This window comes from Macrobrachium rosenbergii, chromosome 12 (assembly GCF_040412425.1).
Source record: "Macrobrachium rosenbergii isolate ZJJX-2024 chromosome 12, ASM4041242v1, whole genome shotgun sequence".
NCBI classification, from domain to species: Eukaryota; Metazoa; Arthropoda; class Malacostraca; order Decapoda; family Palaemonidae; genus Macrobrachium; species Macrobrachium rosenbergii.
The window spans coordinates 18234346-18257000 of NC_089752.1; the positions used below are offsets into that span (position 1 = coordinate 18234346).

Below are 22655 nucleotides of genomic sequence, written 5' to 3' on the forward strand. Positions count from 1 at the left end.
CTTGCTCTCATATTGATGTATCTTGTCTCTGCTGAGTGAAACTGTAATCTGACATGTTACGATTGTATTTTCTTGTGGGGTACTGGGCGGTTTTTATTTTGCTCCATGTACCCCAGATATGTATATGCACTGTATATTTGTTTACCATTTGATTTGATCTCTCTTTGTGTTTGAGCAGGAGTTTACGTGTGTAGCTTTAAGATTGTGTATACCAATTAAGATTATGTGTGCCATTGAGCCTATGCAATTTTAGAGTAATGTTAATACTTTAGTAGTGTTAAGTGGTTTTGGGACCCCTTCCGTGGGTGCTGGGGACTTCCCCACTCTTTTAGTAATTTTAAGTCTTTGATGTGTCTTGGTTTAGTGTTCTTCTCATGTAAGAGATTCCCTCATTAAAACTGCTTTCGTAATTTTATGTTTTTTCTTCAGATTACCTTGTTTCCTCGTAGTTTGCAACCTTAGCATGATTCTCTGTCACTATTTCACGGCTGACACAGGACTGGACTCAGAAAAGGATTTGACAAAGGAAAATCTATTTTTAGAGGAGGTCCCGTGTCACCCGGTGACCCTCCCTGACTCACCTATTGCTCCCCTTTCTTGCACATGCAAGTCTGGGGTTAGTACTAGCATGGAATGAGTGGAGGGCGCTGAGTGTCGCCGTCACTGGCAGGGTATTGGTGTAGGGGCTGTACCGGCTCACCGCTCTATTCCGGGGGTTTGATAGGAGATCTTTGAGGTGGTCTCCGTGGTAGTGATTCACTCCTTAGATTGCTACCCACGTCTTCCCTGGAGAAGACGCTTTCCAGGAACTGGTAGTAACTTCAGCTTTTTCCTGAAAAGCTCTTTTTTCTGGTATATCTAGCATATATATCTAAATTAGGTGCCTGTAATGGAATTTCACGGGTGACACGGGACCTTCCTCAAATAGATTTTCCCTTGTCCAAATCCCTTTTTCTTTGTTTCAGAAACATAAGTGAATGAATTCCACAACCAACTCTATAAGTCATATCCCTTGATTTTCCTTCCCAGTGTGTAATATACCTAAGGCTCATATAGCTAACCTGATGGATCTGGTCTTCAATGAGAGGTGAAGATTAGAGCAAAGTAAGGTTAATGAAGTTGGAATGGACAAAAGCAAAAGACAGAATGCAATGCAAAGGACCTTTAGTGTTATTTACATAACACCATGCTGGACACACTGTACTAGATATTACAGTTCAAATGCATTGCCAAACAGAAGCTTCAATGATATAAGCAGCAGATATTTAAATACTGTCAGCTTAAAACAGCAGACAGTAAAGGCAATTATGAGTCTGGAATTTTTTCCAGCTATTGAGATAAAAAAAAAATTTCAGTAACAGTAAGGCAACAGTTTGTACTTTGTGCACATATAATGAACCTGTTCTGGTACTCTGTGAACCTATGACAGTTCTTTTCCCTATAAAACCAAGGGACATATGACCCAACGCTGAATGAAGTCGGAAAATATTTGTCAGTAAACTCAAATGAACGTAAATCACTTTGATATTAACAGTTATTCCAACAGAGGTTTGAGGGAATACCTTTAAAATGAAATCAATATCAAACAATTCACAGAAAGAAGAGTTAAATCTACATGCAGTTGGATATACTGTACAATGATGATAAGGAGAGTCTACAAAAGCAAAGTTTATAGAACAGTCTTGGGTCATAGGAACCTAAGAGAAATTGTTAAACTGTGCACTGTAGGTAATGAAGGCCATCACATACCGAGACAGGAAAAATAAAAAATTAAATCTTTATAAACAGGAAGACATTTTCAGCAAACTTTTAAGGTTGATTCTCCACAAAAATACAAGCGCAATTGGCACACCTGCATACTTAGACGTTTGAGATTATGTTCCAGACATGAAGGAATCATAAAAAGTCTGTTTAAGGAGTAACCCAACTCTTGACAACTTCCTATCTACCTTTTACTTAAACTTATACAGAAACTTTCTGAAAACTACTGGAAGTCAACTGAATACTGTTTATGTTAACTGAACCTAATACAGATAGATTTTCCATCAAAATCACTCACTTGGATCTCCGACCAGAATCATGGGTCTCCCGTATGTGCTTGACGAAGGATACAGGTATCAAACAGCATACAAAAGTCATGAAGAACATCACCACAAGGATGATGCCCTTGATGTTTACAATGTCCCACATTGTCTTAATCTGAAAGGAAAAAAAACTTTACTGAAAAGGTATAACATAAAAGAAAAAGGTTCTATAAAGAGCCACTTTTATTTCTTACTTCACTGTCTTTTTACTTTCATTTTACTGTACTCATATTTCTTCGTACAGTGTCAACTGGTTGTTAATCAGTGTTATTTTCTTTTCATTTCTCTGTACTTCATACCCAGTTTTGCAGACTGGTTATTATTTCACCCAAGAAGTGGAAGTCTTTAAAATCCTTTCCGAAATCTGTGAAGAATGCCAAATAAAAAAGAAAACAAGATAACAACAAAAATCTAAAAGAAGAAATAAATAAAAACAAAAGTAACAGGACAAGAGTTAACTGGTAGCTAAAAGTATGTAAAAGTACACACACATTATATATATATATATACATACACACACACATATATATATATATGTATATGCTATATATATATATATATATATATATATATAGTATATATATATATATATATACATACACACACATATATGTTGTATATTGGTACATTCATTCCATTACTTAACATTTAACCTAATATGCATTGCCAAGTATCAAACAGCTTGCCATAATACAAATTCAACTCAATATCAGGGATAATGTGTTTTTAACCGTAATCTGTTTTCCAGAGTAATTAACTTACATAAAAATCCTACCAGAAGTTCCATAATTCTTAAAAGTTTCTTTTCTTCCTAAAATACAAATAATCTTATGTTAAACGTCTGAAAAAACACTTACATGGGGTTTACGACGATCACGATGTCCGACGGCTATTTATGAGAATCTTTTCAAAGTTAAAACGCAATATGTATATCATAAGGCAATAACAATCTTCAACCTCATCCACAGATGAAAACTAGTGAGAAATCTATAGCAAGCAGTTTTGTATTATCCTTTTGGTCTCCTAAAATTTTTCACATCTAGAACCTGGAACTCTTCGGCACCTTCTTTCGGAGACAAGTGAGGGTACACACCCGAGCAAGACTAAAGTAAACAAGAATTCTGACTCACACTGCTTCCTTAGCAGTATCACTCAGATGATACCCTTAATATATATATACCCAGATTAAGATTTCGACCCCTTTCTTATCTGTAAGAATTATCAAACGTAAAGATGTCTTCCCTCGTGGGGCAATTTCCAGTCTCCAAACAGACCTGACGCATACTAAGTACTGTAAATCAGGACCATGGTACAACTTCATGGGCTTACAGGAGAGAGAGAGAGAGAGAGAGAGAGAGAGAGAGAGAGAGAGAGAGAGAGAGAGAGAGAGAGAGAGAGAGATTCGTAGATGTCTCCATAGGAATTCCTGCATCAACTTCTCTTGTTTGAATGGCTAATTAAAGAAATATTTTACAACTAAGTTTTGAGTGATACAGCATAATTAATAATGATTGTATGTGGAGCCTAAGAATTTATAAGCCTTCAATGCTTGAATGATACGTTCTGATCATCGTATTTACTTCCTCATTAATTTACGAAAACTAATGATCATTTATTATATTACGAGTTATTTTTTCGGAAATACTCAGTGTTAAAAGCTAACATGGTAACTACGATTTATAAAAGGGCGGACCCTGTTAATTCTCTCGTGTATTTTTATAATCTGGTGAATAGTAGTGAAGGCAATAGTATTTCCCAGCTGAGGAACAGATCACCTTGGTTCAATGAAAAGACTTTAAACGCAAAGGCGGACAACAAACGAAAAGAGGAAAAATGATGATGGCTAAAGAATGAAACTGTGAGGAAAGAATACAGAATAGTAAAGAACCGTTACCTACCTGATAAGAACGAGGAAAACCAAATGCTGAGTCAGAAATCCATGAAGGGACAACAGATTTGATAAATTACAGGGAATTCCAGACAGCTGGCTGGTAATGTTAAAGGAAACAGGCTCCTTAATGGATTCAGTGATAAAAAAAATAACTGGCTGATATGAAAGTTTTCTCTAACTTTTAGACAAAAAATGAAAACATAATTGTCACTATTACTGAAACCGAATTAGATTAGTACTGAACCTGATACCAGAATAAGACTATCAAGATCTGACAGTGTAAATAAAGGTAACGCTTTCCATATTACTGAAAAGTCAAAGAAAACAAACTGCAATTGATTTGATGCCAATATCTGAAAAAGCGACAATTGCTTCAAACCTACCAATCAAGTCCAAAATGCTGGAAAATGGGATTATTAAATAATTAATTATTCACCTCAGGAGGGTAAATGCTTACATGCAACTACGTTCTACAAGGGCTGCTTCACAGTCTTTTGTAAATGATCTATTGGAGTTTATGATTGGGGTACGTGGTGTAAGGACTGGGTATTGAGTGACATACTGGCTTATTGGTAGTTCCTTACTGAGATTAAATGTACAGTTGTTGTTTTAGATTTAGCTGGCCTTGTGCCAGCACGGGCTCTTGCTCCTCGAGCAGCCCGATAAATGTACATTGTTGTTGTTGTTTTAGATTTAGCTGGCCTTGTGCCAACACGGGCTCTTGCTCCTAGAGCAGCCCGTAACTCTATGTTGATGATGAGTCTATGAGATGGTGGGATGGATGAAAACTTTATTATGATGATGCATGAAAGTGATTTGGTGGGGTAAATGTACAGAATCTGCGGAGAGATTATGACGTGTGCAGACCTGCAACGTAGCATCTATATACAGACAGAGCAAAACAGAGATAAAAGATTCAGACATCTGTGTTTGTCGGCAGACAAACAGACGGCGATATTGAGACATAATAAACGTACGGTGTTAAGACGTACATCAATGGAAAGGCCAGGAAATTCTACATATGGCTAATTGCATGAGATTCGAGACAGATTAACGAATACAACGCAGTACCATAACATATGTGAAATGGAGAGACGTTTGGCGTCTTCACAAACAGAAACATACATAAACATACATACAGTTTGATACAGAAGATTCGTTGGAACATTATGAGTCCATGGTTAGGATACTTGCATGGCAATGCAAGTAATGGTGATTGCACATAAATCGAGACAACAATGGTTAGGGAGAAACAGACGGAAATATTGTATGGTTGAAATCGCGTTCCTTTAGAGAAAGAAAACGAGATGCTCTTGTTGTCTTGTCCATTCCGATGGACGACGAACACACGCACACACACGTTTGGAAGAGACGGCGTCAGGCTCTTACAGTGGTATCCTGGTCTTAACCAGTCTTAATGTGCTTTTGATATGATTCACAATCGATTGGTCCTGTAGGGGGGTAGCGCCATTAGTGAACCTCATGAGGTGCACTGTAGGCATTACTTAAGGTTCTTTGCAGCATCCCTTCAGCCCCTTGCTACATCCCCTTTCATTCATTTTACTGTACCTCCATTCATATCCTTTCTTTCATCTTACTTTCTACCCTCTCCTAACGACTGGTTCATAGTGCAACTACGCGGTTTTTCTCCTGTTGCATCTTTCAAACGTTTTTACGTTAATTTTTGTTTCAGCGCTAATGACCTCATAGGTCAAAGCGCTTGGCCTTAATTCTATTCTATTCTACAAACAACTGGAATTGTTGATGAAGCCTTTGATTATTTTAAAGACAACTGCATAACAGAAAGTACCTTGTACAGCCTGGTATCTCATCCTCATCTTATGAAACATTAAGAAGTGCATTTGACAACCGTACTTTGGATTGTCAAATGTACTGTAGAAACACTGAGTAAAGTTCAAGATATTTGCAGATGACATCTAATTTTATCTCTCCATACCAATATCAGGATACAAATGAGATACTAAATAATGTTCATATCAATGTTACAGAATGGATGGCATTTATGCAACTAACAATATATTAGAATAAAACTGAAATCATCATCGTGGGGGAGAAAAATAATCTGATAAGCCATGGTGACATTCAAGCGAATAAGTAGTGATTTAGTCCCGATCACTGATAAAATCTGTCTTTGATGTGCTGCTGGACTAGTTTTTCTTCGAAGTGTTCAAATCAATAAAGTTGAAATGGTTACTGGATAGTTTTGTCACTAATACACCAACCGAATCCTTAGCCTACCTCTGCTTCTTCTCCCCTCCACAGCCATATCATGCACTTCCTTAACCAGAGCATCCTCACCTCTGCAAACCACATGACCATACCCCTTTACTGTATTTTCCAGTTTCGGCGATGGCACGCTGATCCAACGGAAGAAATGGTGGCGCAAAACGAAGAATGGTAAATCTGAGGTTTTTATGAAAAAACTCAATAAAATGCAGGTTAACTGTGAGCTCAGTACAACAAAAGGATGAAAGGGGTTTTTCTTACAAGTTTTGACAATGCAGGCAGTCCCTGGTTTAAGACGGGGGTTCTGCTCCTATGGCGCATCATAAGCTGAAAATCGCCATACTAGCCTCCAAATATTGTCAAAAGTCGTCAAAAAATCCTAAGAAAACTCTTACTTTTAATGTTTGAAAACAAAGTAAACTGCATCTTACTGAGTTTTCATAAAAACCTCCATTTCATTATTCTGCCAACTTGGAACCATATTTATCCGCTGGATGTTGTAACCCTGAAACATGCATGTAAACCGGGGAAATAATTGATGAATATATTTGAAAGCATCATAACCTCAGAATGTAAGGAAATGGACTCATACAGCAACCAGGGGACTGCCTGTATTTTGGGTTATGATGATTTTCAGCTTACGATGCAGCATCAGAATGGAACGCCCGTCGTAAACTGGGGACTGCCTGTATATACAGTATATATATATATATATATATATTTTTTTCACAGAAAATTTCCCAAAACAGTAGGCACACTATAAACCACAAATAAGGCTCATCCACAGCACAATATAAACCCCTACATACACTGCCATTTATATCTATCTTGCACACACTCTGTGTTCTAGATATCAAACTCCTTCCCTTTAAATATCTCCACCATACAATACAGCCATTAAAATTTCAAGGCCTACCTCACATCACTTCAAATTATATACTCATCATCAACGTACCACCTTCCATTCTCTTTGCATGGCCAAACCATCTGAAAATATACTGGTCTATCTTTTCACCTATGTTAGCCTTTTTACCTCTAATATGTATTTCTACACCTCACCCTGCGATACCATTCCAGGTACTGTAATGCTAAGAAATAAATTCGTCTATACCTTCCACCTCTATCTTGCATGCATTCCGCACTTCTGGGGTTTTAAGGTACTATCTTTTCAATAACACTTTCCTCTGCTTACCCAGTACTTTCTAGGTGTTCCTCTTTTCCCTCCTAGGAATTCTGAATTATGCACTTTTTTTGTTAATCAACCATCCTCCATTCCTGCCACATAAACAATCTCAAAATCACAATTTTTGAAAGTAAATTGTATTTTCCCAACTATACAAACCTGAGTCCTTCACATTAGGAATTACTTTCAGCATAGGCTGGAAACGGCCCGTTAAACTCTTGAGCAAGGTGGTTGGGGCAGTAACTGCATGAGTAGGTAGGAATACCCGCCTGCCCAGATGCAAACGTTCCAGTTTGCCTTTCAGGTCAGGTTCAGATTGAGGAGTGGCATGAGGCGGGCATAATATGTAATGTAAAGGACATCAGGTTTAGTATAGTTAGGAAAAATACAATTTACTTTCAAAATTGTGATTTGTCTGAAATCTGACTTGCCAAAACCTATCAGGTCCCCCATGATGAAGACCTACTGATTAAAGGGAGAATCTGAGTGAAAGTCTCCTGAACTGACTGAGTTCTGCACACCTGGGCTACCTCTGGTCAAAAGAGCGAGGAAGAGTACGACCACTCTGTTATCATTGATCAGAGTTAGAACTGCAAGATCAAACTGTCAGGATATACTGGACCTTTTCAAGATGAGTGAGAAACGTAACTCCATAAAACAGGCCTGGAAAATTAAGTCGGGAGGCAGTAAAAAAGCTGAGATAGGGTTCACTTTATTGCAAGTCTCTCTCCTCTCCCCGCACTTTTAAGGACAGGGTACCTATATGATTCTAGAAGAAAAATAGAATTGGTGCTCAATGTGTAGTCTTACTGCACTTCAGCACCAGACAGCAAGTATTGTCTTCGAGTCTATTCTCATCAGAAGGAAGCGCAACGGCGGGGTTCTGTCCCTGGCAGGTGCCACCAACAAAATCGTGATGAAGTGCGAAACTACCTAACAGCGCCGTTAACTGGATATCGGCATCGTTAAGCAGATATTGGCGCTGTTAACTGGAGGTTGGTGCCAAAATCGCACTTTAATGGGCGCCGCACAATGAGATTGGTGCCGAAAATCTGGTTAACGCGATGTTGCTGGCTGCCATTGTAACACTAAACTTTGGCATTAACCGATAAGCTGGTACGGCCATGAAGGAAGGTAAATGAGAGCGCTGAGTACTTTAGTCTTATTGCCAAGACAAGGTCACGGTAATAGACGAAAGTACCAGCATCTCATTGTTCCACTTTTCTTCCTGCTGTAATCTTTGTTCATATATTCATCATGTTTTTACTTTTTCGTGATTTAAAATCAAATACATTATTATTGACACACACATATATATATATATATATATGTATATATATATATATATATATATATATATATATATATATATATATATATATATATATATATATATATATATAATGTATAATTTATATATAATACAAAACTGTTTTAAGTTACCATACAACAAAAACAAACAGAGTCTCAAACTAAATGGAACTGGTTACTACAAAGTACAAATATTATGACTTAGTATTTGACATGTACTCTTGCACAATGTACCCACAAAAACACAACTATGTAATTTTTACTGTGTACATTTGTATTTTTAATGATAAACTTTCTGACGTATGGCATCATCTGCGTATCTATAGGAAATGCAAACAAAGTAGATCATATTGCCCCTCTTTATCATTAATGTGAACAAAAAATTATTACTCACTGGGGTGAAGTCTATATGCACGAGAGAAACATTATCATCTACCTATTTTATACTAGGTGCCGTTAATGACCTATTATCAGCACTCTATGGAACTGAGGAAGAAGCAATATCAACCAATCCAGATAAACAATTATAGTGTTGAATGAGTTCTTCATGATTGTCACTGCAAATTTCTCACTCATCACCTGAATAAACCAAAGACACAGGAAAGAAACATGAAGGCAGGAAATGGCACAGCTCAAGAAGGGATGATAAATATGACATATGCTTTAAAAGAATAATAAACAGGTCATATTAATTGCCCATCAAGTTCAAAATGTCTACACAGTATACATGGAAATATGAGGTATGATATTTGCAGTATACAATAGTTGGACAAGACCATTTCAGAGTATAACACAAAACCAAAAGTCATTTGTTTTCTTGCAGGCTGTTTAAAAGTTAGTTGGACAACTGCATAAAAATTTATCAAATATTTTGCAATATTTCTTACCATAAAATGACACTAGGGTCTACTACCTAGACTTACTTACCATAAGCCTATCATAACATAAAGGCTGACCTGCATTATTACTATTATTATTTTTATTATTATTATTATTCAAAAGACGAAACCTATTCATATCGAACAAGCCCAATGGGGCCACTGACTTGAAATTCAAGCTTCCAAAGAATATGGTGTTCATTAGGAAGAAGTAAGAGGAGATAAAGGGAAATACATCGAAGAAGAGATCCCACTTATTAAAAAAGAAAAAATACATTAACAAATTAATAAATTGATAAAAATGTATTAAAATGCAAGAACAGTAACGAATTGCATCTTTGCTTGAACTTCTGAAGTTCCAATTGCACAACATCCTCTGGAAGGCTGTTCCACAGTTCGATGGTATGAGGAATAAAGGACCTCTGGAACTGAGAAGTTCGACAACGGAGCACATTTACTACATGCTGGTGCTGCTGTTCAGTGAACCTGGTTGCTATCAGCAGCAGGTAAAGAGGATCTGGGATCAATTGTGAATGTGAAAGATCTCTGTTGAAATACAACTTACGAAAAAGTGACAAGACAAGAGACCATCTGTCAATAGTCCGAGTCATAACTGCTACTATTAGGTAACAGAAACCTACCACTATGAACCACTCTATCTCAAAGAGATAAATCTCTGGCTGAAGCAGACATCCACACTGGAGACCAGTATTCCAGTAAAGTAAGCACAAACGACCTAAAACACGTTGCACTGATTTTATCAGTTATAAATATGAGGCCTCATGAACGTGTAACTTTCGTGCACTATTTGCTGAAACTTTTGTTAGATGTTTCTCAAAAGTTAGGTGTGAGTCAAAAGTTACACCAAGACCTACATAAATAAAAAGAGTAAACTGCATTACATTCAGCACTACCCATACCATGGGTCGTGCTTAACATGTAGAACAAAAAACTATATTTCAAGTAAAATTACATCATATGGTTGAATTACAGTCTATCCTCACTATAAATTTTATACATAAGCAAAGTAACAGAGATGAGTTTACTTCTAAGATACCCCACTAAATAATTCAAACTCTCAGGGTACACAAAACCAACTTTAATCAACTATGGCAAGCCATGTACAGTCATACCTTATACATTTACATTTCTAGATTCATGAAATTTTCATTGGAACCTAACTAATTTGCATCTGTGAATTTTTCACAGATCTCCATACAGTACATAAATGTTTTCTTTATTTGATTGAATTGTACCTTTGTTATATGACTTCTGTGACACACGATGTTTACGTAAATTACCTTCATGGCAATTACAAAACGTCAGTCATTAAGTTTACAGTCCCATTCGTTACCTAGCTTTACCTTACTGTGTGTAAAAGAAAACAGCAGCCAATCAATTAGTAAAGGGGTAACATTAGTATACTGTACTGTAAATGTGCTAGTGTGGCAAGTACCCATTAGACGATACTGTACATACTCTATTTTTACACTAACAATTTATTTCTTTTTTTTAAGGGTAATGTACTAATGTACTAAGCTAACTTTTAAGTGAAATTAAAATGCTTTGAGAGTACAAATTGGGTCATATTTAGGGTTTAAACTCTGAAAATAAGCATTTTTAGTGACTTGTACCAAATATTCATGATTCCTCCTGATCTGTGACAGATTCTTGAAATAACCTCATGAATGGTCGAGGTATTACTATATCAGGTATTCTAGATTAGGTTAGGGAAAATTATATCAGAATTTATACCTGTATTCCACTCTTTAAATTACAGAGCTTCATAGCAAGTTAGGTACATGGGGGTGAAGGGGTTCAGCCAAGCAGGACTTGGTCCTTGGTTATGATATGTTGGCAAATGTTAAGATGCATTTGCATATGAATATTTAACATTAATTTAAGTTTCTTCAGATCAGGTTATTTACAAGGAGTCCAACTGGGGAGGGGGTGTTAAATATCTAATTCAGGAAGGACACAGTACCCTACATATGGTTAGGTTAGCTTACAATGTATCTCTGTAATTATCCTTGCTAGAAACCAGCTGAGAACGATGGCCACAGGTTCCACCGTAAAAAATACCAAACATTTCCTAGAATGCTGTGTCCTGACATAACCAGACCTTTTCTTCCTAACTTGACTTTAGGCACCGTGACCTGACCAGGATGGGGGGGGGGGCTTACATATATCTCTCTCTCTCTCCCTCTGTAACAATGAACATTAGAAACATGGACTGCTCTGAGGCAGTGTTATAGCCTTCTCCTGTTGTTCTCAAAACTACCCCCTTTCTATATCTTTATGCTTTATATACACGTTTCTTTTGATTATTGATTACACACATGACCTGCATATTTTTTCCAACTGCTTCTCTTATGATTTATGCCTTCCTGCAAATTGCTGTTGGTGCAACTTACTCATTTTTGGTTTTTCCCTCACCCAAAACTCTTGCTTTCCCAGTGGCAGCCCCCAACTGAAGGATGTCAGGGGGTTAGTTAACACAAAACTTGCAATTCACACCGTAATGAAAAAAAAATTCGTAAAAACAAAATATGTTTGGAAAAATATAGAGTTCATGTGTTCTGCAAGAAATTAACTTACCACATATAAAGTATAACCTTCAGCTACAACAAATTATAATTTCTTTGTTATACTTACAATGATTAATAGGCCCAATAGCAGCAACTGTGTTAGGAAAGTTAGGAAGGTAGGAAAAGTGGGACAAGTTTTACAATATGCATAACTATAGAATAAGGGCAAAATTTTATGTAAAACCACTTTCACATTTTGGACTTAAAAAATATAATTTTCCTATGTTTTAATGTGCCTTAAACATTTTTTATTTTCGTTTCTTTTGCAGTAACGTTCTACTTAAATAGTTAACCAGCACCATTCCCATGAGTGCCGTGTTCAGTACCAGCCCCATTGGAATGAATGGTAAAACATATAACCTACAAAAGATGGTGAATATCTTGGTAGCAGAAATTTGCAATATATATGAACATGAATTTTGTACTAATCACATTAAGAAGAATTAAGATCACAGCAGAAAAACTCCAATATCAAGTAACAGTTTAATAAAATACCTAAAAAAGGACAGAAGGAAAATGACTACATTTTAAGGAAAATGTACCAGAACACTGCCTGCAAAAACCTGAGATTTATAAATTTCCCAGAACCTTGCTACAATACCAAGCCACATCTCTTAGCCAATTAATAACTCAAGGTCTTACCCCTCACAGACCTACTCTCCTATGAAAATCCAAAGTGACTCATTTAAGCACATGTTATTGAATACAGCCTAATGCTAGTAGGATAGTCCTATGCCTAAATTGACAGAGTTGATCCAACTTACGATGAAAAAAAATTACAGAAATGGTGTCGGTAATGCTTGACAACACGTTAAACAACAATACCCTTAGTATTGGCAGTGGAGCACTACGCACGTGTTCCACAGTAATTTAACCCAAGACTAACTAAGCTCGCACTGTCGCACAGTCAGCCTAGATAAGTTGGTCGTTGCCACTGTTCCGCTCTGTAGTGTACGACTTTTAGGAACAACAATTAGGGCTAATTACTGATTAATGTTAAAGATTGGCATACAGAAGACACATTCCCTATACTTACTACTATGACAGTGCTCCACTAAATGAGAGGCATTGGCTTCGAGCGAGCACTTTGTTACCAATGGGAATCTTGTGATTATTTGTCAACCTAACCTAAATTACTGATGTCTATTCATGCTTACGTAGAACGGTATACTTATCAACCCAATCCAATAACACAATAATTCAACATAAGCTTATCTAATATCGACGACATGCAAATATAAACCTTTAAAAAGTAAATTATGTCAGTGTTAAATAAATACCTCACTTTTGGTGGTACAGGAACACAAGAAACGTCCTCCAGGGTCGTTATGTTATATAAACATTGTGCTGATAGTTTGTTTACATCGCCATGCCCTCCTACTTTTCGTGTAGAATAAAGATCCAAGGTCAGCAACGTGCATCATATAATACAAAAACATTACTATTGTTTGAAAATATATTTGGAAAAAAATATGTGCAACATACATTTCCTGTGTATAATGATGCTAATCTTATTTAAGGGAACAAATAAGATTGCAAGCATTTTAGGAAATTATGGTAAGCTGACAAAGATGAAAATTGTCGTCATTTGAATGTAATAAAGATGGAACGTTTGTGAAGGTACGTAATTAACGAACGAACTTTTGAGTTTTGAGAGGAATCTGTCACACACGTGAAAGCAAAATAATTCATGGTGGGGAAGAAAATGAAACAAAATTATGGAGGTGTGAAATCTTAACAATGTAGATGAAAGTGGAAATTGCCTGAAGGCAGAATATTTACTGAAGTTATGAAATTAAATTAAAACATAGGGAAACCACAGGTGATCGGATTGCCTTTAATCCGAAGGTCGGTCAGGCTTCATTCAAGCAGGCAGCAGCAGGAGGTGCTTCGCAGTTTCCATATGAAAGCATGCGTTACAAAGCTACTTACTTGTAGTCGCTGCGTTTATGAAGACAAAGCACCTTACCCCCCAAAAAACTGCTACAAAAGGTTTCTCAACTGTTATTGTAGTATCAGGTGTGCTTAATAACATATCAAAGTCTACCACAATCTGACCATGCAAAAGGTCTTATTTCCAAGATGGTGTCGATTAGCCCCCATAATCGCCAAAATACCCATTGCTACTTAATCATCCATCCAAGAGGAGTAATTTTGCTGTCTAAGCCTATATTTTGGTGGTCTTGGAATCTATTTTGCTTGTTAGAAATGTGATGTGGTGACATAATTGTGAAAATTGAGATACATTTTGCTTTTGTGACTTTTCATCAACATTTACCAACTTTATTCATAAATGATCTTTACTTTCGAATTTTTTATTCATTTAACGACACTATTTACTAATGACTATCAGAAAGTGCTTCAAACTGCAAGAACGATGATCAGAGCAGATCGCACAGGATCTTGGATGTTGCGCTTGAGTGCAGTAACAGATTGCCTGACAATATTTGCTGCTTAGATGTATATGACAAATTTTCTGGGGGTTTTCATGTGATCCGCTGCAGCAACCAATGCTGGTTAGGATTAGCTCTGATCTTGTGACTGAGCAGACACTGATGAGGTCTCTATAGAGTAGAGGAGGCTTAACTCATGGAAGCGGAATGACCGAAGAAATGCGTGCATTATGGACATGTCCTTACCCATCACATCTGAGTACACTAGTGCCATGCAGGAATTCAGTGACCTATACTACACTACAAGTGAACAACATCGAGAATCAACAGAAGCAAGGATAAAACGAGATCACTCAAACCTGAAAAAGATAAAGGAAAAACTTTCCACATGCATGACGTTTTCTCCAGACCCATCTTTGAGTAACCCTCACAGATGAATTCACCATTGAATTTGGGCAAGGCCGAACTATTGATCCGGCTTTGCTGTTTCAAAGGATTCTGGTTCTGTCAAAAACCCGAGAACTTTCACTGGAAGATGTTATGAGTTATGAGCTCAGCCCATTCCCTACAGCTCTATTTGAAGCCAAAGAAATTTTCCGTAAAGCTAACAAGCCCCAACTAGCTCATGTAATTGCTGAATATTCAAGGAAGAAGTCAAAGGAAGCTGTTGTGGATTTTATTTCATCTACTGAACTTTATGTACTTGATGATGGTGGCTCACGGACTTGTAGAGTCACCACATCGGCGCCAGGATAGTGTTTCGGCGGCGCCATTAATTAAGTCTCCGCTGAGCTTGTTTTCTTTGGTGACTTCCCATTTTCTTCAAGCTCAATTAGTCACGCCTAAAACGTGCCAGGTCACGCATTTTAATCATTTTTACTTTATGCGTATTTATACAAATGTCACACATTGTGTATCACATGTTTCTTCATTCACAGGCATCAAGACTGTATCCATATTGTAGCTCTGTATGTTTTGTATTGTAATTTGTACTCGTTCACTGCATATTATTGTTTATTGTTTCGACCTCAGGTCACAGTCAATTCCATTGTCTCTCGCGGCCCGGCGTCAGTCGGCCGCAATATAAGCTGCCTGGATCTGTAATAAAGCCGTCGCTGTGCTCTCTCAGCTCCCACTGAGAGAACACCTCCCAGACCTTCCTGCTCTGCTGCTTCCTGAGGACTTGCCTGCTTCTGCTGCTGCCACTGCTGCTGACCTGCTGCTGCTGCTGCTGTTGCTGCCTGCTGTCATCCCAGGACCTGCCTGCTGTCGCTGCACTGCTCTTGCCCTGCTGACTGCTTGTAAGGGCTGCCCTGCTGCTGCTCCTGCCGTGCACGCCGCTGAAGGGCGTCTTCAGAGCCTTCTGCAGAAGGCTCAACCTATATATTTGGCTGGCTTACAGCTCTTTCTATAAGAAAGAATAAAATTACTGACACACTAACTTTTCTACTAACTAGACTCTCCTGTGGAACGTCTGGTAGCCGTTGTGGTCTTAAAACTCCAGTTGAAGCAGGAATAAAGAGTCAAAATCTTCCACTCTCGCCGTCTGTGGCAAGTGGCACAGGACCGTTAGGAATACGACGGAGAAAAGAGTAAGTTTTGAAAATAAACTGGTGTAAGAGTTTGATTACCCTCAAAGCCCCTGACTGTAGGACTTGACTGCTGGGTCGTCTTAGTGCTCCAAGAGCAGTAAGGGAATCCCAGCTGCAACTGCTGCAGTCAGTACATAACTACTGATAGGATAGATAGAGCCTCCCCATCCTCATAATTATAACAACATTTGAATTTCAGGTTCTTTTTAACTCATATTTCTACCCAAGTATAACTTTGTCTGGGGCCTTAGGGCTTAAAGGTTGGACAACCCGACCAGTCACACTGTCTGTCTCTCCCTCCCCCCTTCTTACGACTTGGAATGACTCTGGAAATGGATACCCAAACGAACCCCACCACCATGAAACCGGAACCGGAACTGAAGGAGGACGAGAAAAGAGCTAATGAACAGGACGAAGATGGAAACCAAGACTGGCAAATAGCACAGTCTAAAAGAACAAAAAGGCAAGGTAAAAGAATCACGATCAGAACACGAGGAACCAACCCAACAACATCAACTAGAACCAACCAAGCAAGGAATGAGAACCAGCCAAAACCAACTTGTACTTTGAGGGTCCTTGCAAGTAACCCCACTGAGGCTTACAGAGCTGTAAAGCGGACTTCGAAAGAAAGAATAAAAACCTAAAAATGCTGGCAAGACCCAATAAAGCGGGACACTGGACAATCTCAACAAGAGATCAAAAGGCCTTATCCATCCTAAGGAACACCTCGGCCATCAACCTAAAAGAACTAAAAAGAAGAAGACAGAATAAAAAAAGCAGTTGTTGTCAGCTGCCCATTTTGAACTACATGAAAGCCAATAAAAGAACTGGAATATGTAACTGCTTCGGAAAGAATGAAAAAATAAGCAAGGCAGCCTGGCAGAAAACAATCCTGGTAACTTTCGTAGGAAAAATTCAGAGAAAAATAGACCTGGGAATTTTGGAAAATATACCACAAAACCTACTACCCTGAACCTCTCAGATGCTACAAATGTCAAGAAATTTGGGCATCACAAGGCTCAATGCATATCTCAGGTAGAGATATGTGCAGTATGCAACAAGAGGCACCCGACTGAAGAGTGCATAAACAAACATAAAGCTGGAGAATCAACCACACCCAGGTGCTCAAATTGCCACCTCAAACATACCGCTATGGCCTGGGGTTGCCCAGCAAGACTGGCTATAGTAAAGACTGCTCTTCCAAAGGAAACCAGAAGGGCAAAGAAGTAGATCAAGGGAAGAAACCTCCCCAAACCCCAGCCCCGTAAAAGGTTCTGTCTTACGAGGGCAGAACTGGAAGAGTCCAGAAGAGATTTCAGCCGAAACAGGGAAAAGAACACCGTCCAGACCAGCTACAAATACACATGGCAAGCACCAAACCTCTGCCGAACAATGTGGCTCAAAACGGCCGAGCTAAAGGAGAAACACAAACTTCTCCACCAGCATCATCAGAATGGCATGGACATAGAAGCCATCAAAACAGGGATAGAACTATAAAAAAGCCTTCTCAGGGTAATTCCAAGTCCCCCTCCTCTACTGGCTATGCAGGAGACAGCCCCGCCTTGCTGCAACAAATCCCTCCCCAACACCCTCATCCCAACCTACCACCTCCCCCATGATCCTACACCTTCCTCATCCACTAAACCCCAAAACCTCCCCCCTCTCCTCATTCATCATCTTCATCAAATACGGTAGATGATAACTCCATCACTTTTGCACCAAGAGACCCCAGGCGCTTCTCCCTAACGTACAACAATGCTGAAGATAATTAACTGGAATGCTGATGGAGTGAGGCCTAAAACAGCTACACTTATTGCAGTCTGCAAACAGAAAATGTAGACATCATCCTACTTCAGAAACCCCGTCTAAAAACAGGAACCAAGTTTAGAATAGCTGGGTATAATGCCTATGCAACTCCAGACACAACTCAGACATAGGCACCGACAGGGGACTGGCTATTCTCATCAAGAATACAATCCCAGCAGTAAGAGTACACAATCCGATCCCCTGGGAGAGAATGTGGAGCATGGCAATTAGAATAACTCTGCAAAACCAGAGACTAGACATATACAATCTCTACAGAAAATAAATAGAAAGCCCAGGAGAACTACAACTGACGCAGCTCTTGCTATGCAACTGACACCCTACAATAATATGTGGGACTTAACGCACATCATCCCTATCTTCCCGACAATCACTAACCAGGCAGGGAACACGTAGCTTACTCTCTGGAGGAATTTGAGGAGTCGCACTGCTCAACACAGGGCAATCCACACATATAAGAGGAGGCAGATTAGATCTAACATTTGCCACAACGACAATCAGGCACCTTACAAGATGGCAAAGTTGCATCCCACATTGATCAGTGACCACTTTGCAACAATGACAGAATTGGAAATGCAACAACTACCTCAATACCGCCACCTCCACCAAGATGGAATCAAGACTTGGCAAACTGGGTTATTTTCAGACTAGCACTTGAAGAATGGGCAGCACAGTACACGCCCCAGAGGATATAGACCAACTAGAAAAAGACCTAGTTGACGCCATACATAATGCAGCAAATAAAGCAATGCCAATAAAGACAGCTCAGAGGAACTACAGCTACAAAGACCCCTGGTACTACTGCCAAGAGGTAAGACAGCTGAAAACCCTATTAAACAGAGTGACAAAAGATCTACAGAAGAAGAGCAACAGCTGAAAACAGAGTTGCTACAAACAGTCAAAATGACGTCCATCAGAGGCTCCAGGAAATAAGAATTGAAAAATGGCTGGAATGGTGTGCTAAACTATCAGAGCACACATCCCTCTCAGAACTATGGAAATGGCTGAACAGAGTAGCGGAAAAAGAAGTCAGCGATAGCAACTCACCTCAACCTCTAGAAGAAGCAGAGAGACTAATGTCCTTTGCTAACAGGGCAAAATCAGATAATCTCTCTCCTGAAAACCAGAAGACGACAGGATCAGCTTGCACCCGATCAGATGGGAAGAAGTTAGGCTTGCTTCACCCAGATGACACGGACACCCCCACAGTAGAAGAACTAAGGCAGTATAAAAACTGGCAAAAGATACAGCACCAGGAGCAGACAGGATAACATACACAATGATAAGTAACATGGGTCCTGCCCCGGGAGAAAACGCTTCCTGGATCATGAACAAAAACACATGCAGAGCACACAAGACCGCAGAACTTGGAGCAACAAGACACAAAGCCTATTCCAAAACCTAAAGATCCAGACAACCCGAGACCCATAGCACTAGTCTCCTGCATGGAAAAACTGGAGAGAAAATGGTGCTCAACAGGATAACATACAAAATTGGTCCTCTACACAAGCAGCTATATGCATACCAACAGGAGTTGGAACTACAGAGTGTCTAACAGATGTCCTCAGCTACATAAATCAAGGAAAGGCTGTAGTAGTCTTCATAGACTTTGAAAAAGCCTTCGAGCTAGACAGTCCAGCAGCAGTACTCCACTCACTGATGAAGAAGGAGTCAAAGGACACCTTCTAGCCTGGACAAAAAACTATGTGCTAAGAAGACAGGCGAGTCAAATTCCCAAGGGTGATATCCACCTTCCATGACTTGGAAAATGGCACACCAGGGAGGAATACCTAAGTCCTCTCTATTCAATATTCTCATGGAGAACTAGCCTCACTGCAGCTTCCCAAGGCGAAAATCTTCATATCGCCTACGGCGATGTGTGCATAGTGCTAAGAGGACCTGTCAAAGTGCCTAGAATGCAAGAGCCTCAATGAAATCAGCAAAAGTCGGAGGAACTAGGCCTCAAAATCAATATAAATAAGACAAAGGCCATGGCAGTAAAAGCACACAGACCACTCAACCACTCACAATAGGAGCTGAACTGCCAGAGTGGTGGACAAGTACATGTATCTGGGAATCATCCTGACCAGCAACTAACCTTCAAGAACGAAATCAAATACCTGAAGGAAAGAGCAGAAGCAAGAACAGCAGCAATGAGATATATGTCATCTTTGAAGGATGGTGCAAATGAACATGTACAGAAAACGTATATATAGCCTGCACCAGATCATTGATAGACTATGCTGCCCCCGCCTGGTAAAGCTAACAGAGGCACAAAGGAAACTCTGGAAGTAATAGAACAAGGCAATGAGACTCATGCTTGGGGCACCCATGTGGACAAGACTGTGCAACCTCAGGCTTGAGACTAACATGCCAAAAAGTAGAAGATAGGATTGTACAGAGAAATGCCAGTACAATGGCAAAAATCTTCCTCTCAGAGAGAGACTCAATCTCAAGACCAGAACAAAGGGAGAACTAAAATAAACATCCAGAGATTCGGGCCCGAACTCCTATGGAAAAGACAAAGTGACAACATCAAGAGGTTAGATATGGCAGAGGCAATGCTGAACATGAGACCAGACACAGCGCAGGATGTGCAACATATCCCGCCTGGAAAAGGATTATGCAAAATTCATTACACACCTTCCCAGAGCAAAAGAAGACTGCTCAAGAGAGGAACTAAGAGCAGCAGCCTACGAGTCTATCAGAACACTGAAATCCTGGGGCCCAAACATACTACACCGACGGCACTGTGGATCAGAAAATAAAACTACTGGAGCAGCAGTATATTCAAACAATTTCCAAGCATGCTGGAGAACATCAAACTGTGCCTCAACAATGCAGACAGAATTAGTAGCGATAAGACAGGCACTGCTGTCTCTGGAGAATGAGGAAGGACCGTCATCATCCACACTGACTCAAATCCTCCATGCAGGCCTTGCAACAAATTAGAATTAAAGAGAACAAGGCCTTGCTGGCTGGGATCAAGTCACTGCTCTACCAGCACAAAGCGAAAAGAGGAAGACCAGTCACTATGAACTGGATACCGAGTCACATAAGGAATTCCAGGCAATGATAAAGCGGATGAACTAGCCAGGCACAAGGGTACATTGACAGAGTGCAGATCCACATACAATCTGCACTACAACAGATAAAAAATGCCATAAAACCACTCATGAAAGCAAACATGCTGGAAGACCTACGGGCATGGACAGATCACTCCCACTGCCAGATGGTACAAATGGGCAACCGACCTAGTGCCTCCCCATGAACAGGCACACACCAGAAAACTAGCTGTATGTATTCACAGACTAAGGCTAGGATACAGAGCCTGCTGGGAGTGTTAACCCAGTGTCAGACCATGTGAGCACTGTGAGGAAGAAACACAGCAGCCTCTCTCCTACACTACCTGCTAGAATGCAGAGACAGCACTGCTCAGAGGCAGAAGTACAAGCTGATGTAAACTCACAGACACAGCTAAAATAGCAGCAACACTTGCAAAGGCAATGATCGAGGACATCGACACACATGCCCAGCTGCTAGTAAATTTACCACCACCAAGATAGAACAATGCAATGAGAATACTCAAACTTCTCACTTTCTACTTTCAGCTGAGATTAAGTAATGTAATGTTAAGTGCGTTCAGGTGTGGCTTGTACCAACTCACTTAACATGTACTTTCATACTACCACTACAAACAAACCAAGATGGCCTCTATAACTACCACCATCATCCTCCTCAACTCATCCCATCCCCTCACCGTAAGCCCTATACACATCATCTCTGTCTTATTCCAACTAAACTACTCTACCACTAAGAATACTCTGCAGGGACTCTAGGGTTTAAAGGGTTGGACAACCCCACCTGCAATGTTTCTCTATTTTTCTTTCAAAGGCCTTGTCTTCAAACTACTACTATCCGTGACATGATGGCCCCCTCCCACTACAACCATCATCCTTCCTCCATCCACAACTGTCTCTACTACTAAATCTCTTTCACATTTCCTATAACAAATGACCTTCTGAAATTTTCAGATCACCCTCAGGGCCAAACAAGGAAGGCCGTGCCAACACAAGAGTTGGCTTAATACAATACAACATGTAATAAAGTAGCAGTAACTTTTACCTGCTCGTTTCTTTGACACCTTACAGACTCATCGCTTGCCATGGAAAAAGGGTGACAGCTATGGTGCTATTGCACAAATGTATGCTGACTTTACCATACACCATTATGGAAAAGCAACCATAGTTTTTGATGACTATAGTGGTCCTTCCATCAGCAGCGGGGAAAAAAGACCCACCCGACCATCAACTTCAATGCGGACGCTGTTTGATGGAAAAAGGGAAGACTCCCTTACCAGATCTTGCAATAAACAAGGCTAATAGATCTTGTGACCGAAGAACTACGAAGAAGGGCTGTTCTGTAATTATTGCAGTAGGAGATGCAGACTTGGATATTGTCAAGGCTGCAACCGAGGCATCACAATGTCAGACCACAACCTTGACAGGAGAGGATACAGACTTGCTCATTCTTCTCCTCTACTATGCTGAGGTAAGCAATAAGGGCCTCTATTTTCGTTCTGACAAGTCTACAGTTCCTAAGGTGTATAATATTAGTAAATGAAACAAGTCCTCGGTAGTGAAATGTGTTCTCAGTTGCTCTTT

At 39.5% G+C, this 22655-nt stretch overlaps 1 protein-coding gene across 4 annotated transcripts in view; it reads right to left on the bottom strand.

Moving 5' to 3' along the window:
• The window catches only part of LOC136844424 (zinc transporter ZIP1-like), a 30628-nt gene extending 17043 nt beyond the window's left edge, over positions 1–13585 (bottom strand). Inside the window, exons 1-2 of one of the 4 annotated variants that reach the window (XM_067113617.1) lie at positions 13463–13585; positions 2060–2199 (exon numbers count right to left, since the gene is read on the bottom strand). In XM_067113617.1, coding sequence (XP_066969718.1) covers positions 2060–2190 — 131 coding nt within the window. In that variant the 5' untranslated portion in view covers positions 2191–2199; positions 13463–13585. Of the gene's footprint in view, positions 1–2059; positions 2200–2941; positions 2965–12946; positions 13088–13218; positions 13352–13462 lie in introns of those variants that run through there. The other 3 variants (XM_067113614.1, XM_067113615.1, XM_067113616.1) reach the window with 3 other exon arrangements.
• Positions 13586–22655: the final 9070 nt, after the last annotated feature.